General features: G+C 32.0%; 3 protein-coding genes and 1 non-coding gene across 6 annotated transcripts in view; all 4 read right to left on the reverse strand.

Moving 5' to 3' along the window:
* The window catches only part of LOC110642383 (putative disease resistance protein RGA1), a 92,437-nt gene that overhangs the window by 56,243 nt on the left and 19,969 nt on the right, over positions 1–16,225 (reverse strand). The window lies entirely within an intron of this gene.
* Positions 1,868–1,974, reverse strand: LOC131178872 (small nucleolar RNA R71). The gene has a single exon (XR_009147880.1). It is a non-coding gene; the product is annotated as a small nucleolar RNA R71 (small nucleolar RNA).
* LOC131178649 (putative disease resistance protein RGA4) lies at positions 8,846–9,945 on the reverse strand. The gene is made up of 2 exons (XM_058143917.1): positions 9,515–9,945; positions 8,846–9,291 (listed from the first exon to the last, which is right to left on the reverse strand). Exons 1-2 carry the CDS (start codon positions 9,922–9,924, stop codon positions 9,255–9,257), a joined length of 447 nt encoding a protein of 148 aa, XP_057999900.1. The 5' UTR covers positions 9,925–9,945; the 3' UTR covers positions 8,846–9,254.
* On the reverse strand, positions 10,078–14,076 carry LOC131178338 (putative disease resistance protein RGA4). The gene is made up of 3 exons (XM_058143296.1): positions 13,914–14,076; positions 10,659–10,751; positions 10,078–10,436 (listed from the first exon to the last, which is right to left on the reverse strand). Exons 1-3 carry the CDS (start codon positions 14,074–14,076, stop codon positions 10,078–10,080), a joined length of 615 nt encoding a protein of 204 aa, XP_057999279.1.

Raw genomic sequence — 16,225 nt, forward strand, 5'->3', positions numbered from 1 at the left:
TCAGTTTCCTAATTTCGCTCCAGTTGTAGTTTTTGACAGAAATTCTAACAACTTAACCCTAGATCATTTATTATAAATAGAAGAGACAGCAGCCGCACAAGGGGGATGGGAAATAGGGAGCCGCTCTCAACATCAGAAAGACTTTCATTCTCCATTCACGCTTTAGATTTCTTTTTTTTATTTTTCTGTAAGCCATGAACATGAGTGGCTAAGTTTTTAATTCAGTTCAAGGGATTCAAGTTCTTTTGCTTGATTTGTAAGACTAGGTTCTTAATTTAATTTATATCTTTTTGAATATCTATTGTTTTCTCATTTAATTAATTTTGATCTGTTGAATGATTTTCTAAAAAGGCCTATTAGTTAATTGTTTGATTTGATCAATTGCTAGTTCATCTTCATAATCCGTAATTGTTGTGTAAGATTGAACATAAGTAGCAATTAGGTTTTATTGATTATGATCCCAGTTTTCGATAATAACCTAAGAAAACAATAGGGTGGATTAAATGATTTATGCTTCATAAATTGTTGTTCAGCTTAACTACTTCCTTTTCTTAAAGCAGTTATTAATTTGATGAGGATTGCTTAATACCAACTCAGTTAATAATTAGAGTCAATAAGAGTGCTAGGCTCAAATTGATGAGTATAGGGAAGTCAGGGGTTTACCTCGCTGTTTGGTAAATCTACGTTAAGTATTCAATAAGAGATAATTGTATTTCTTTTGTCTATGATCAAATCAATGCATTGGAATGCAAATTACCTTGGACTGAAGTTTGTTTAGATTGAGATTTTAATATTTAGTTCTTGAATTTCTGATTTCCTCTGATTTTGTGTTTCAAACCCCCCCCCCCCCACCAATCTTTGTTTCCGTTTTTCATTACATAAGTGCACGAAATTTAATAATTTAGTCTCTAGGGTTCGACCTGGATTTACCACTTGCTACAGAAAAATATTTCATAATTGGTAATTTCAGTTAATTTAATTTCTGGTGGATTCGACACCCATCAAGAATTTTGGTGCCGTTGTCGGGGACTGAAATTTATTAGAATTCATGTTTTTGGTGTTAGGATAATTTGGTATTAATTCTATTTGTGCTATTTTTAGGTTTTTTTTTTTTTAAAAAGTATTTTTTACGGTGTTACTATTCATTAAGAATTTTGGTTGAATTTGGAAGGTGGCTTATGCCTATTTTGAAGGAAATGACGCTCTGATCAAGACCAATATTCATAGGATTTCTTGGCCCCACCCTCTTGAGGCCAAATTCAATTGTTTTCTAGGGTTTTGAGGCATTTTTCTATTTTTACTTTGATTTCTTTTGTTTATGACAAGAACTTCTCAATCTGGTGAGTTGATCTTTGATCCAGAAGTAGAAAAAATAGCTCAGTAGTTGAGAAAATTGGCTAAGCAAGGTAGGCTGATTCTGAGTACATCTGAGAGAGTCCAATCTCCAAAGGAGCTAAGTTTGGATTCGAATTCAGATTTAGAGTCAAGTTTCGAAAACGAGACCATGGCTGCTAGAACCTTGAAAGAGTTGGTTGCTCCTGATCTAAACCAACAGCCTTTGTGTATTCAATACCCTGCTTTAAATGTTGCTTTTGAGTTGAAATCTGGACTAATCCATTTGTTGCCTAAGTTTCATGGTCTTACAGGTGAGGATCCACATAAGCATTTAAAAGAATTTCATATTGTGTGTTCCAGCATGAAACCTCAAGGAGTTTCAGAGGATCAAATCAAGCTTCGAGCTTTTCCTTTCTCACTGGAGGGCACAGCTAAGGATTGGCTGTATTACCTTCCTTCCGGATCTGTCAACTCATGGAATGGGATGAAGCAAATATTTCTAGAGAAGTATTTTCCTTCTTCATGTGCTGCCAATATAAGAAAAAAAATTTGTGGCATCCGGCAGTACAATGAAGAGAGCTTGTATGAGTACTGGGAGAGATTTAAGAAGCTGTGTGCAAGCTGTCCCCATCATCAAATAAGTGAGCAGCTGTTAATTCAATATTTCTATGAGGGACTTCTACCAATGGACCGTAGTATGATAGATGCTGCTAGTGGAGGAGCTTTGATTGATAAGACACCAGATGAAGTGAGGCTGATTGCTAACATGGTAGCAAATTCTCAGCAGTTTGGAATGAGAATGGATCACACTCCCATGAAGGTTAATGAGGTAAGTACATCTAACCTTGAGAAACAAATTTCTGATTTAACTTCTTTGGTGAGGCAATTGGCTGTAGGGAATATGCAAACTGTTAAGGTATGTGGGATTTGTTCGGGTTCGGGTCATGCTACTAACATGTGCCCTACGTTACAAGAGGATGAATCAATGCAACATGCTAATGCAGTAGGACATTATGGACAACCACAATGCAGGTATGATCCCTATTCGAATACTTATAATCCAGGATGGCGAGATCTTCCCAATCTGAGTTATGGGAATCAACCGGTGCAAAACCGATACCAGCAACAAAGACCACAAGTGAATCAACCACAACCGCCTCCACCTCTGCCTCCCTCAAATCAAGGTATGTCACTTGATGAAATTGTGAAAGCTTTGGCTAACAATACCCAACAGTTTCAACAGGAGACCAGAAATAGCATTCAAAACATAGAGAGGCAGATTGGTTAGTTAGCCTCATCTGTGAGCAAGCTGGAAGCTCAAGGTTCTGGAAAGCTTCCATCACAAACAATCATGAACCCCAGAGAAAATGCAAGTGCGATACTATTACGGAGTGGGAAAGAAGTTGATAATCAGACTCCACATGAGTCAACGAAAAAGAAGAAGCAAGGAGAAAAAGAGTCTGAAGTTCCTGAAGTTGAGGTAAATACTGAACCTAACTTGAATAAGATTAATAATTATGTTCTTTCTCCATTCCCCTACAGGTTGGCTAAAAATAAGAAAGAAGAACAAGAGAAAGAAATTTTGGAGACCTTCAGGAAGGTAGAGATGAATATACCTTTACTTGATGCGATTAAACAAGTTCCCAAGTATGCTAAATTTCTTAAAGAACTATGCACTACAAAGCGCAAGTTGAGGAATAATGAGAAGATCAGTGTGGGGGAAAATGTGTCACTATTAATTCAGCAAAAATTACCCCCTAAGTGTAAGGATCCAGGTTCGTTTTCTATTTTCTGCAGAATAGGTGATTCTAAATTTGAACATGCAATGGCAGATTTAGGAGCATCTATTAATGTTATGTCAAATTCAGTCTTTCAAACTTTAAATTTGGGTCCTTTGAAAGAAACCAGTATCATTATTCAGTTAGCTGATCGTTCTAATGCTTACCCATTGGGAGTAGTTGAGGATGTTTTGGTGCAGGTTGGAGAATTGATTTTTCCTGCAGATTTTTACATTCTGGATATGGAGGATAGTGTTCCCACATCAAAGTCAGCTTTGATTTTATTTGGAAGACCTTTCCTAAAAACTACCAAGACAAAAATTGATGTGGATGATGGTACCCTAGATCATTTATTATAAATAAAAGAGACAGCAGCTGCACAAGGGGGATGGGAAATAGGGAGCCGCTCTCGACATCAGAAAGACTTTCATTCTCCATTCACGCTTTAGATTTCTTTTCTTTATTTTTCTGTAAGCCATGAACATGAGCGGCTAAGTTTTTAATTCAGTTCAAGGGATTCAAGTTCTTTTGTTTGATTTGTGAGACCAGGTTCTTAATTTAATTTATGTCTTTTTGAATATCTATTGTTTTCTGATTTAATTATTTTTGATCTGTTGAATGATTTTCTAGAAAGGCCTATTAGTTAATTATTTGATTTGATCAATTGCTAGTTCATCTTCATAATCCGTAATTGTTATGTAAGATTGAACATAAGTAGCAATTAGGTTTTATTGATTATGATCACAATTTTCGATAATAACTTAAGGAAACAATAGGGTGGATTAAATGATTTATGCTTCATAAATTATTGTTCAGCTTAACTACTTCCTTTTCTTAAAACAGTTATTAATTTGATGAGGATTGCTTAATACCAACTCAGTTAATAATTAGAGTCAATAAGAGTGCTGGGCTCAAATTGATGAGTATAGGGAAGTCAGGGGTTTATCTCGCTGTTTGGTAAATCTACGTTAAGTATTCAATAAGAGATAATTGTATTTCTTTTGTTTATGATCAAATCAATGCATTGGAATGCGAATTACCTTGGACTGAAGTTTGTTTAGATTGAGATTTTAATATTTAATTCTTGAATTTCTGATTTCCTCTGATTTTGTGTTACAAACCCCCCCCCCCCCCCCCCCCAATCTTTGTTTCCGTTTTCCATTACACAAGTGCACGAAATTTAATAATTTAGTCTCTAGAGTTTGACCTGGATTTGCCACTTGCTACAGAAAAATATTTCATAATTGGTAATTTTAGTTAATTTTATTTCTGGTGGATTCGACACTCATCAAATTTATTGAAGCAAATAAATGAGAGGGTATTCTAAGCAATGAATTTGCAGTCACCAGCGTTTTTTTCCTGACAAAGGGTTATAGCCAAATAATGCATTATAATTCTTACAATGATACTTCTTATTGTTAAACACTGCATTGTAGATTATACATGCAGATCTTCCAAAGCAATTTTAAATTTAAATTCCATTCTCGTATTTCCTTCAACCTTGTACATATGGTAGTGTTTCAGCTTCGCCTATGTAATTTCTTATTGGTTACATGGTGACTCTTTAGGATATATGTAACGATGGAATCTGCAGGCATTTTCAATCACCCCCTTGTCTCTCTGGAACTATATATAGAGAAAGAGATAGAGCAGATAGAGTACATGGACAACATAATCATATGAACATATTAATTTCAGTTAGAGCTGATCAAAATCAAGCATGATTTTGTGAGAATTTAATTGAATTTTCTCACAAATGATTTATTCTAAAGAAAGCCAAATCTCCTATGTGGAGAACTCTCATGGCGTAGAAAATTCACCGCTTATGCTTAAAGTGCTATGAAAAGCACCGCTTATAATGATGAAGGTTGATCCCATACATTGTCTCAAGGATTCCCTCGTAGCTTAGGATGCATTGTGATATATAGTTGCAAAATTTAAGACTGGTTTGGTTTAGCCATTGTAATTAGCTGTTGGTTTAGGAATCCAATGTTAATGGTAGCAACCACTAAACATATTAAATTGGTAATTGACACACACCAGCACCTCAATAGCTCAATGAAACAGGCACACAGAAAAAAACCAAATTAATTAATAATTGACTAGCACCAACACCAACGGCATTTACTATAGCCATCAAAGGATTAGATTTTCTTAATTTTTTTATGAGCAAGAAATTTCATTAAAGAAAAAGAGAGATACAAAAGATGAGGAGAGCTGCAACCTAGCCCACGCCAACAGGCATTCCCCACGAGACCTGACCTAAAGCAGCAACCTCCTCACCCCAATAAGAACTAAAACAAACTAAAATCAGATCAACAAAGGCACAGCAAAATCCAGGCAATTCTAAAACAAAGGTGTGAAGACAAGCGGGAGTCACCCTGGCTAGCTAAACAATCGGCAGCCAAATTTGCTTCACATAGAAAAGACACACATGTATAAACCTCTGTGATCACGGAGGAACACCCCCAATGGAACAGGGACCAGGTTTCCCTCATGAAGAGCCATCGATGTTCCGTTTCACACAATCAGGTGGAGCAGACCAAAAGGAAAGTGGATGAGGACTTCCAAACTGAGAGTCTATGAAAAGACACATAGGCTAAAGTCTTCCACTCTACAAAGGGACATAAAACAAAGCTCAGCAAAAAAAAAAACAAATTAATATACCACTATCTTCGATTCGAAGTCCAAACTTTCCAAGAACAGGGGCAGTGTAGGTATTATTTGTTATCTTTGTTTTCCTCGATGGCAAAAGGCAAGCCTTCAAGAGATGAAGCGACATAGAAACCCAGCACATCTTCCTCTCCCAACGAGAGCCCAGCACCCATGCATACTATTGACATAAGAGAAAACTTACCATTGTGCCAAGGTGGAGAACCTTTACTTTTTCTTCTTTTTTCTAATTAATGTTAAATTTTAATGTCAAGATTGATTGAAGAAACCAATGAAAAATAAACTACTGACTAGAATCAAATTACTAAGTAGAAACTACAAACAATGCACGCAGTGACGAAGGCAAGAATTCCTTTGAGGGGGTCCAATTAAAATATGTAATTTATAAAAATAACATATATGAAATAGACATAAGTTGATAAGAGAATTTCTAATAAGAAATTAATAAGATATTATAAGTAAATTACAATGGTTATCATTTATTTTTTATTAATTGAAATCTAATTAATCATAATAACTTCTTTGTCAATACTTACAAATATATAATTTTCAATGTAATTCATCAAACAATCATGTAATAATTCATCTCCTATCCTATTGTGAAGTGAATTTTCATGTAACTAATAAGATTAATGATCAATTTTACTTTGACAATTCAATTTTATAATTAACAACATAAAAATATAAATTTAATATCAATTTTATTTTTTATATTAAAATATAAATATAAGGAATATATGGTTAATCTCCTATCACACGCTTTAGTGCACAAGTATAGACTTTATTTTTTTTTTTTAAAAAGAGATTTTGTTTTCATAATTATAATTATGACGTATGTTGTACTTTTTCTCCTGATTTAAAAAAATATAATTAAGGATGCAATTATAATGATAAGAAGTTAAGAACCTTATCCCCTTAAAAGGATAAGAACTTTTTTTTTTCTCCTTATAGATGATTGGAGACAAAATAAACAAAAAATAAAATAACCTATGATTATCGCTAGGTTAGAAAATGGACTGTTTAGTCCACTAACTATACATTAGCAGTGTAAAATAATAAGTATTAGCTTATCAAAGTCTAGGACAAAAAAAAAGTGATACTTACATCTTAATTTAGTAAAATTACAAATATACCCCTAAAAGATCCAGAAATTCTAGGGGGGCCCAGTGCCCCCCCTTGGCCCTAATGTGGCTCCGCCTATGAATGCACGTGATTCTTGTAATCTTTTCCTTGTTTTTGTTGAATAAGTAGAACTACATACAGTTACATACATGTATTTCTTGACAAGCATTGTCTTGATCTTTGATGTAGTCATGTTGACTTAGGAATTCTCGAAGATAAAATGTTCCAAACAAAATGTTCCAAACAAATTAACTAGTGTTAAATTACAAATTGTCTTGAGTTTACTTTAAAGTAGCCACCATTCGACTGAAGTAATGTATCAGAGGAAATGATCAGGAGGATTTCTTTTTTCTTGGACAAGGAAACGCTGCTTCAGCGAACAACTGTGATATAAGACAGTATGCATATGGACTGGAAAATCATTTTTTGACATTATATTTCATTCATTTACATCCTAACTGTTAGAAGAAAGAATACAAGTAATGAAGAAAAGGATTGTGTATTTGTCTGTGTCCCATTTACAGAGATATTACATCTATTTATACATGAGAATATGAACTAATTTGGACAAGAATAATAATTGCTATAATTATGCTACACAAATCTCCTATAATAATGCTTGATTGTAATTATGTTACACAAATCTCCTATAATCATGCTTGATTGTAATTATGCTAACACCCCCTCAAACTCAAGGTGGTAGCACAAAGCAACTTGAGTTTGCTTAAGAGATCCTGGCGAGCGGGAGGATGCATTTTGGTGAATATATCGTTTGGTGAGAGGAGATAGGAATCAAACATATGGTGCCATGAGCAACATGATGACGTACAAAATGACAATCAATTTCGATGTGTTTGGTACGCTCATGAAATACATCATTATGAGAAATCTGTATGGCACTTCTATTATCGCAATGAAGTATTGTGGCAGAAGAATGAGTGACACCCAAATCAGTTAATAACCACCGTAACCAAAGTAATTCAGATGTAGCATCAGCAAGAGCACGATATTCAGATTACGTGCTAGAACGCAACAACTTGCTTTTGCTACGCCAAGAGATAAGAGAATTACCCAAGAAGAAACAATAACCAGTTGTAGAGCGACGATCTGTCAGATCACCAGCCCAATCAGCATCAGAGTAGCCAGATAATACTAGGGAGGAGGTAGCGGAAAAGTGCAAACCATGAAAAAGAGTGCCTTTGATATAACGAAGGATTAGAAATGAGTTGAGCGAGGAGCGGACATAAACCGGTGACGGATGAACAGCATATGAAATATCAGGTCGAGTAACTGTGAGATAAACAAGACTCCCGACAAGCTGTCGATATAAAGTAGGATCATCAAGAGGAGTGCCTTGTTGACTAAGAAACTGAAGCAAAGAAGAATCCCGATATTCCATGGCATTGTCTGTTCGGAGAATTTTAATGTCACAAGAGAACTGAGTTTTAATCATTTTTGCAAATGTGATGTAAATTTGTGATAACTCAGATCGATGTTTCAAAAAATATATCCAAGTAAACCGAGAATAATCATCAATAAATATTACAAAATAACGAAAACCATTTATTGAAGAAATAGGAGAAGGACCCCAAATGTCAGAATGAATTAAACCAAAAGGAGTGTCTGAAGTAGTATTATTATGGGAAAAAGATAATGCAGGTTGTTTTGCAAGCTGATAATGTTAGCATAATTACAGCAATCAGCATGATTATAGGAGATTTGTGTAACATAATTACAGCAATCAGCATGATTATAGGAGATTTGTGTAGCATAATTATAGCAATTATGCTACACAAATCTCCTATAATCATGCTGATTGCTGTAATTATGTTACATAAATCTCCTATAATCATGCTGATTGCTGTAATTATGCTAACATTATGTTACACAAATCTCCTATAATCATGCTGATTGCTGTAATTATGCTAACACTAACAAACATGATACTATACCTTTGTCTTTTATTGAACAAATATAATTCAAATTTGAACTTAGCTCACCTTTGTAGCCATCTTTGCTTCTCCAAAATAAAAAACTTCTCTGCCAGAAAGGAGGAAGAGGTCATCGAGCCGATCAAAGACATCGAAATTGGGTTGGTGAGCAGAGAAAATAACCATCTTTCCATCATGAGCAAAATTTCTTAGGACTTGATCATAAACAAAGATGAAGCACTATCGCAAATATAAATAGTTTTTATAGTTACAATATAAAAGTAAAAGAAACAACAGTTTAGAGATCAAATGGAAGATTAACAAGTTTCATATGCATTATTTACAATATAAAACACATGTATTGGCAATTTACAACACAGCACAAGCAAAACATCAATTACATATATTGTTACATTCAGCGGTTGGCATTTTCAGCAGAGTTGCCATGATATCTGCCACAAAAGTTGAAAACCAAATGAGCAGAAGAAGGTTATCATGTAGCTCAACCATTTATATAATTTATTATATCATAAAGGAAAAGTAATTTCAATCTAAAATGCTAAATTCCTGAACATGCAAACCCCTATAAATTAAAAAGAAAAAGAAAAAAAGGAAAATTACAATTTAAATTCAAAACTAACAATAAGAACAATTTTAGATGAAATTTATACGTACCTAACCTTCACTTGTTGAAGAATCATCTGTTGAATTGATCTCAGAACCGTCAAGAACAATTTTAGGATATGAGCAATCTTGGACCAATCTTCACCTTTTCCATGTTCACATCTTTCGCTCCATCCATCACAATCTTCAATCACAAGTTGTTGAAGAGATACTATATTCTGTAGGCACCTAGGCAATTCTTTGAGGTTATCACACCATCTTACTTTTAAGAGTTGCAGAGTGTTGGTGGATCCTCGAAGAAGCCATTCTGGAAACTCTACCAATTCTGGTAACTTTTTGAGTATCAGCCTTTGCAGGCTGAATCGAGACAAGTCTTGATCGGCTTTCCCTTCCTCCATCATCAAATTGAGGTTTTCACAATCCTCGATGTGAAGAATCTCTAATGCAGTGAGGTATTTCATACTTTGAGGCAAAGAGATTAAGCTTTCACAATTGGCAATAATCAATGTTTGAAGATGTTTGAGCCCTGACATATCGTCTCACAAGTATTCTAAATTTTTAGACTCACCAATGCACAAAAACCTAAGTTTGTCATTTTCCTTATGCTCTATTTTTCACAACTCGTTATCTCTTATAGATTTCCAATAACTTTCATCTGTATTTGTTAAAAGAAGTGATGCTAGTGTTTTCACTACTAATGGAATGCCTTCGCATTTTTTTACTATTTCATTCCCAATTCTTAACAAGTTTGGATAGTGCTTCTCTTGGCCTTCTTTAAATGCACTTTTAGTAAACAAAGCTGCACACTCATCATAAGGAAGGCCTGATAATTCATGCGGTGCTGAAATAGTGCCCATAATGGAGGCTACTTTCTTACTACGTGTAGTAACCATGATTTTGCTTCCATTGGCACCTGTCCGAAAAAGCTCTTTAGATGGATCCCATTTCATAGGATTATCATTCCAAACATCATCTAAAATGAGCAAGTATGTCTTATCATGAATTCGTTCTCACAAGATACTTTGCAATTATTGCATTCCCTTTTCACTTAAGTTTTCTTCACTGTTTGTACATTTAATAATTTCCTTGATCAATTTTTCAAAGTCAAAATCTCAAACCTACATCTTAAGTTAAAAAAGATTTTGCATCCGTTCATCATTATAAACTAATTTAGAGAGTGCAGTTTTTCTCATACCTCCAATTCTGACAATAGAAATAATAGAGATTTGTCGACCATCACTAGAGCTTTGCAAAAGTCTAATGATATTTTCTATATTCTCGTTTCTTCCTATAACATCAGACACATTTACAAAGGAGTAGGTCATTGCTCTCTCCCTAAGCATAACACGCCTACCTTTATCTTGTTCATTAAGATGAAACTTAGCCTTATGGGATTCAATTTCATCTAATTTCTCCCTTATTTATTTTATTTTATGACCCGTTTTAAAACGGAATACAAGTGGATTTGAGGATGAAAAAAAAAATGACCCGCCTGAAATCCAAAAATGTATGGAATATTGATTTCATATACATACATCTAGGACCTAGATGCAAATAAGAAATTAATTCAATTAACACCAAAGCATGCTTTTGTTGATTACTAAGAAGTTCAAGAGACTAACTTTTGGTTTTTTAACTTAAAGCTTAAAATCATGAAAACTGAGGTGATTTTGGAGAATAAATTATATATCTAATAAATTTTATTTGGTCTAATAAATGTTGAATGTGAGATTTTATAAATATCCAATAAGATTGATCATATTAACAAAGCAAATACCAACATGAAATCAAAATAATTATAACATAATAAATTAAATATTATTTATTCTTTATTGATAAAATATGATAGGGTAAATTAATTAGCTCATGAGATTAAGTTATAATTTTCTTATTATCGAATTAATTGATTTTTGACGTTTAATTTTCTTAATAATTTAGTCTATTTATAAAAATATGCGTTACTTTACAATTGAATTCGTTAAAAAAAGCTTTAACACATAGACTTACTATTTAAAATTGAAATATAATTTGGAAAAAGATTTTGAAAAAATTTCCCTTATAATTTTTTTTTAGAAATTAAGGAAATTTTATTCTTGAAAAATTAATTTTTCCCAAAAGAAGTTTTTAAAATATTTTTATGAAAATAATATTTTAGAAACTATTTTTCCAAAAATAGTTTTGGATTAATGGAGAATATTTCTGAAATCTCACATGAATTTAAGATTTTTAACTTTGATTGAAAAGGGAACAAATAGACTAAATTGTTAACAAAATTAAATATCAATAACCAACTAATTCAGTTGTCAAATATACCTAAAATATTAGTGATTATGATATATAATAATATAATCTCAATTAAAATATTTGAATTTAATTACTCTAATGCTTACGAATATATAAGAATTCGATTGGTTTGAATATTGATATTTAAAAGAGTTTTAAAAATTTAATATCAAATTTAAAATTTCTTTTCCATACACTATCATTGTTTCGTGAAAAGTTATATGCAAAATTAAATTTTACTGTTTAAACAATAGAGCCTAATTGATTTTTGAAAAAATGAAAAACAAAGTGATGAGCCTAGTTAACTTGATTTGTAAAGCTTTCTTTCATTTTTCAGTTCCTGGAGCTTATTTATTGTGCACTGAAGCAATACTGAATAATTTTTGGAATAATTACTATGTAGTCTATGCATTTTAATGAAATTAATTATTTAATTCATATATTTTAAAAAATTTACTATTAAGTCCATGTATTTTGCTTCTGTTAAACTATTTAGTCATTTTATCAAATTTTTCGTTAGTCAAAGGATTTTAATATCAATCAAACTACTATTTACTCTTTTTATTCTAGTGAAACTAATTAGTTGATTCTTATATTTTTAAAAAATACATTAGTTAGTTTTTGTAATTTGGTTCTATTAACTCTTTAGTCTCTTTTATTATTTTTTTATGCCTAAACTACTCTGACTCTCTTCTCTTTATTTCTCTCCCCCCATATTTCTTCCTCTCTATACCCATACCCTTCTCCCCTCTCATGCTCTTTCTATTTTTCATCTTTTGATAAAAATTAGTACAAGTTGTATGTGTAAAAAGGTTAATCAATTCCCCTAGATGTCCATGTAATCAAGGTGATAACTAGGAAATTTATTTTCTAATAGAGAAAACAAAAAAAATATGCCCAATGATTAAATGAAAATACTTGAATAATTTTTTTTAGAAAATGTAAATTCAGATATAGTTTTCACACAGCAAATTTTCATTTTCATCTAGGAATATATATTTTAAAATATTGTATTTTCAAAATACAAGGACTAACTAATTAGTTTCATTAAAATAGATGGACCAAATAGTATTATTTTTTAAAATATAGAGATCAAGTATTTAGTTTCACTATAATAGAGGGCTAAATAGTAATTTGATAGGCATTGATTAATAAAAAATTTGATTATAAGACTAAATAATTTAACGAAAGCAAAGTACATGGACTAAGCAGTATATTTTTAAAAATACATGAATCAAATAGTTTGTTTTGTTAAAATGAAGAGACTAAATTGTAATTTTTTTATTTTTTTATTTATTTATTTTAAAATAAATGGGTGAAAATATTAATGATTAAAAAAAATAAATTAAGGCTAAATAATAATTTACCAATATCTGTACATACTAAAATGAATATATATATATATATTGTAAAAGAAATAACTTTTTATATCATTAGATATTTTAGAGGAGGACATGCCAAACTAAATTCTACATTTAAGTCTAAAATTGCATGAAATTCAAATGAAATGTAGTTTATAATTTATGTATTTGAAAATGAAATGATAATTCATATTCTCTGATATTCGTAGAAGTTATGAAAACTAATTTCATTTTACGGAAGTGGAGATTGTTAGAGTCTAATTTCAATCAGAATTAGGAATTAAAATTTATTATGAAATTTAGTTAAAATTATAGTAAAAAGAAAACAAATAAAAAAAGAATGTTTTATTAATTCGGTCAACCACTGAATTCTAATAGGCGAAAGTCCAAATCCAAATTGAACTTGTTCTTTGTTTCTATATGGTCTATAAAAGGACTTGTTCTTTGTGTCTGGCTAGATAGTAAGTTATGTGAGTGATTTGCGAGTGTTTTGAGGATTAGAAAAATAATTAGTATGTATAATTAATTTTTACTTTATAATAGATTTATTTGGTGGAGTAAATTTATGCCGAATCACGTCAAATGATGTTTTCTTTAATTTATATGTGAGTTAGAATATCACAACAATAACTTACCTATATATACATACTAAAATGAATTTATATAATTTTTAAATTGTAAAAAAAGACTTTTTTTTACATCGTTAGAGATTTTAGAAAAGGATATGTAAAATTAAATTCTATATTTGATTCCAACATCGCATGAAATTCAAATGAATAATTTATGCATTTGAAAATGAAATGAACTTTCATCATACAATTTAAGCACTCGCCTTCTATGAGTTTCAGATTCAAAATCATCAAGCACATCCTCAGCATCATAGAGAGCATCTTTAAGCTTTATCAGCCACACTTGCACTTGATGATTATCGACTTGCTTCTCCTCAGCATCCAACAGTACAGTTTTCATAGTCAACAAAATATCCTCGAGCTTTTTTAGTTCCCCTTGCAAGCCCCATGCAAAACTTATCTCTGGCCCATTCTCCTTTTAGCCTTGTTGATGGTATTCAAATCCAGATTGCTGCCTTTTTGATGCAGTGTGAAGCTCAAATAGAAACGCGCTCCATGCACAATAGTGAAAATAAGAAGAGAAACCTCTACTAAATTTTTATTAATAATAATATGTCTCCCAAATTACATGTAAATAAGGGTATTTATAGATATTAATCTCCCAAACCTAATAGGAATGTAAAACTACTAAATATGAATTTTAGATAAACTAAAATACAATAAGAAGATATAAACTAAATAGGAAAACTAAATGCTAAATAAAGTAGGAAAACTTTAATTAGTCCTAAATAGAGTATAAGACTGCCTAATTAATTCTAATATAATCTCTACAGTTGCTGAAAGTCTTCACAAGACGTCCTAGATAAATTAGGACTGTTGGAAATTAAAATTAGTGAAAAAAAAAAAGTTTTGCCCTGTTGTCCAGGTCCCGCATCATACTCCCCCACTTGGGAAAAAAAAAATCATCCTCAAGTTGAAATAACTGGCAACGATCTAACAACATAGCCCAACACAACTCTAGCACCATTCTCCCCCACTTGGAATAAATCCTCCCTTGAAATTTAAGCGAAAAAGAATGAGAATCTTCATTGGAGATGTACACCATATAACTTTCATGGATGGAATCAATAAGATTGACATGAACAAAGTGGAATTGAGGATCTTCATGTTTCTCTTTGTATCTATGAGAATGCCTGAACAAATAAAATTAAAGAAATAATAGACATTAAGTGGTTAGAAAAGTCTTTGATCTCCGGTGTTTGATTTCCTCCAATCTCCAATATTGGCTCCATGTGTTGCTTTTCCTCAACTTCCATTGAAGTTTCCAAGGCTTGATATTCCATATTTTCAAAAACACATTCTTGAAGCTTTTCTTGCTTATCTTCATCAGTCTTAACTTCTAGAACAGTTGGTCCAATGATTTCCAATTGAAGCTCGTCATCTTCAACCATAGCAAAAGGAAATTCAGTTAAAGTTTCAGGTTCTAATTCTTTAAATTTAGGCTCATCCACTTCAAGTTGCATTATTGAATCTTGAAGCTTCCTTTGTTCTTTACTTTTTTGTTTCACAATCAAGAAAGGCTTTGGTTGGTGATGTGGCCCAACCGCAAGTGCACGGGTGATACAAGTAATATAGAAAAGATATCATTCCCACGAGAAGTTGTGTGAATGATTGAATTTTTGATATAAAAGTTCTAACTAATTTGGACTATTTTTGAAATTAAAGTAATAAATTGATGGGCATTGGAGTATGAAATCTATATGTGCAAAATTAATAATCTATCCAACAATTTAATGATTTAACTAAAATTTGCATCAAATTAAAATAAAGCAAATTAAAATATGGCAATATTCAAAATGGCAAGTAATTAAATTCGATTAGCAAATTAACAATGATAAAAAGGCGATTCCGGAGTTCGGGATTTCATATTCGAGCTATTTTGGGATTTTTAAATTGGTTATCCAATCTTGTGGAACTTATGGGTTTTAAAGAGATTAATTCTTAAATCCTTTGAATACCATTTCGAGTGAGACAAAGAGTGCCTTAATCAATCTAATCCTACTTTCGTGGAGTTAGAGTTAATTAAGACCCATTAAGTTCTTTAATTAATCTGTGAATCCTCTTAATCCTTAGTCTATTTCTAGATCTAAGTTAATTAAGTCCAATTCCTTGATTATCTATCACAAGGCCTTCTCCTTTCGGTGCCTCAACCATGGATTAAGAACATCACTTAATGGGATCCTACACTAAGCATGTCATTAAGCACACAAGAAATGAATAAAACTCATTAAGACCACAAAATATGGATTACCCAATCAAAATCCACAAAATATCTTAAATATTACAACCCTTACTCCAGAATCAAAATAAACTACTCACTATCCATAATGCTTACAAGATATTATGAGTTTAAATGGAAATAAAGCTTTAATCTAAGCTAAGAAACAAAAAAACTCAACACTAGAATTGTAGGAAAAATGTAAGAAAAGAAAGAAATCTGCAAATCTTGGTTGAAAATGGTGTGGAAGGTGAATGTGACTCTTCAGCTG

This window comes from Hevea brasiliensis, chromosome 3 (assembly GCF_030052815.1).
Source record: "Hevea brasiliensis isolate MT/VB/25A 57/8 chromosome 3, ASM3005281v1, whole genome shotgun sequence".
NCBI classification, from domain to species: Eukaryota; Viridiplantae; Streptophyta; class Magnoliopsida; order Malpighiales; family Euphorbiaceae; genus Hevea; species Hevea brasiliensis.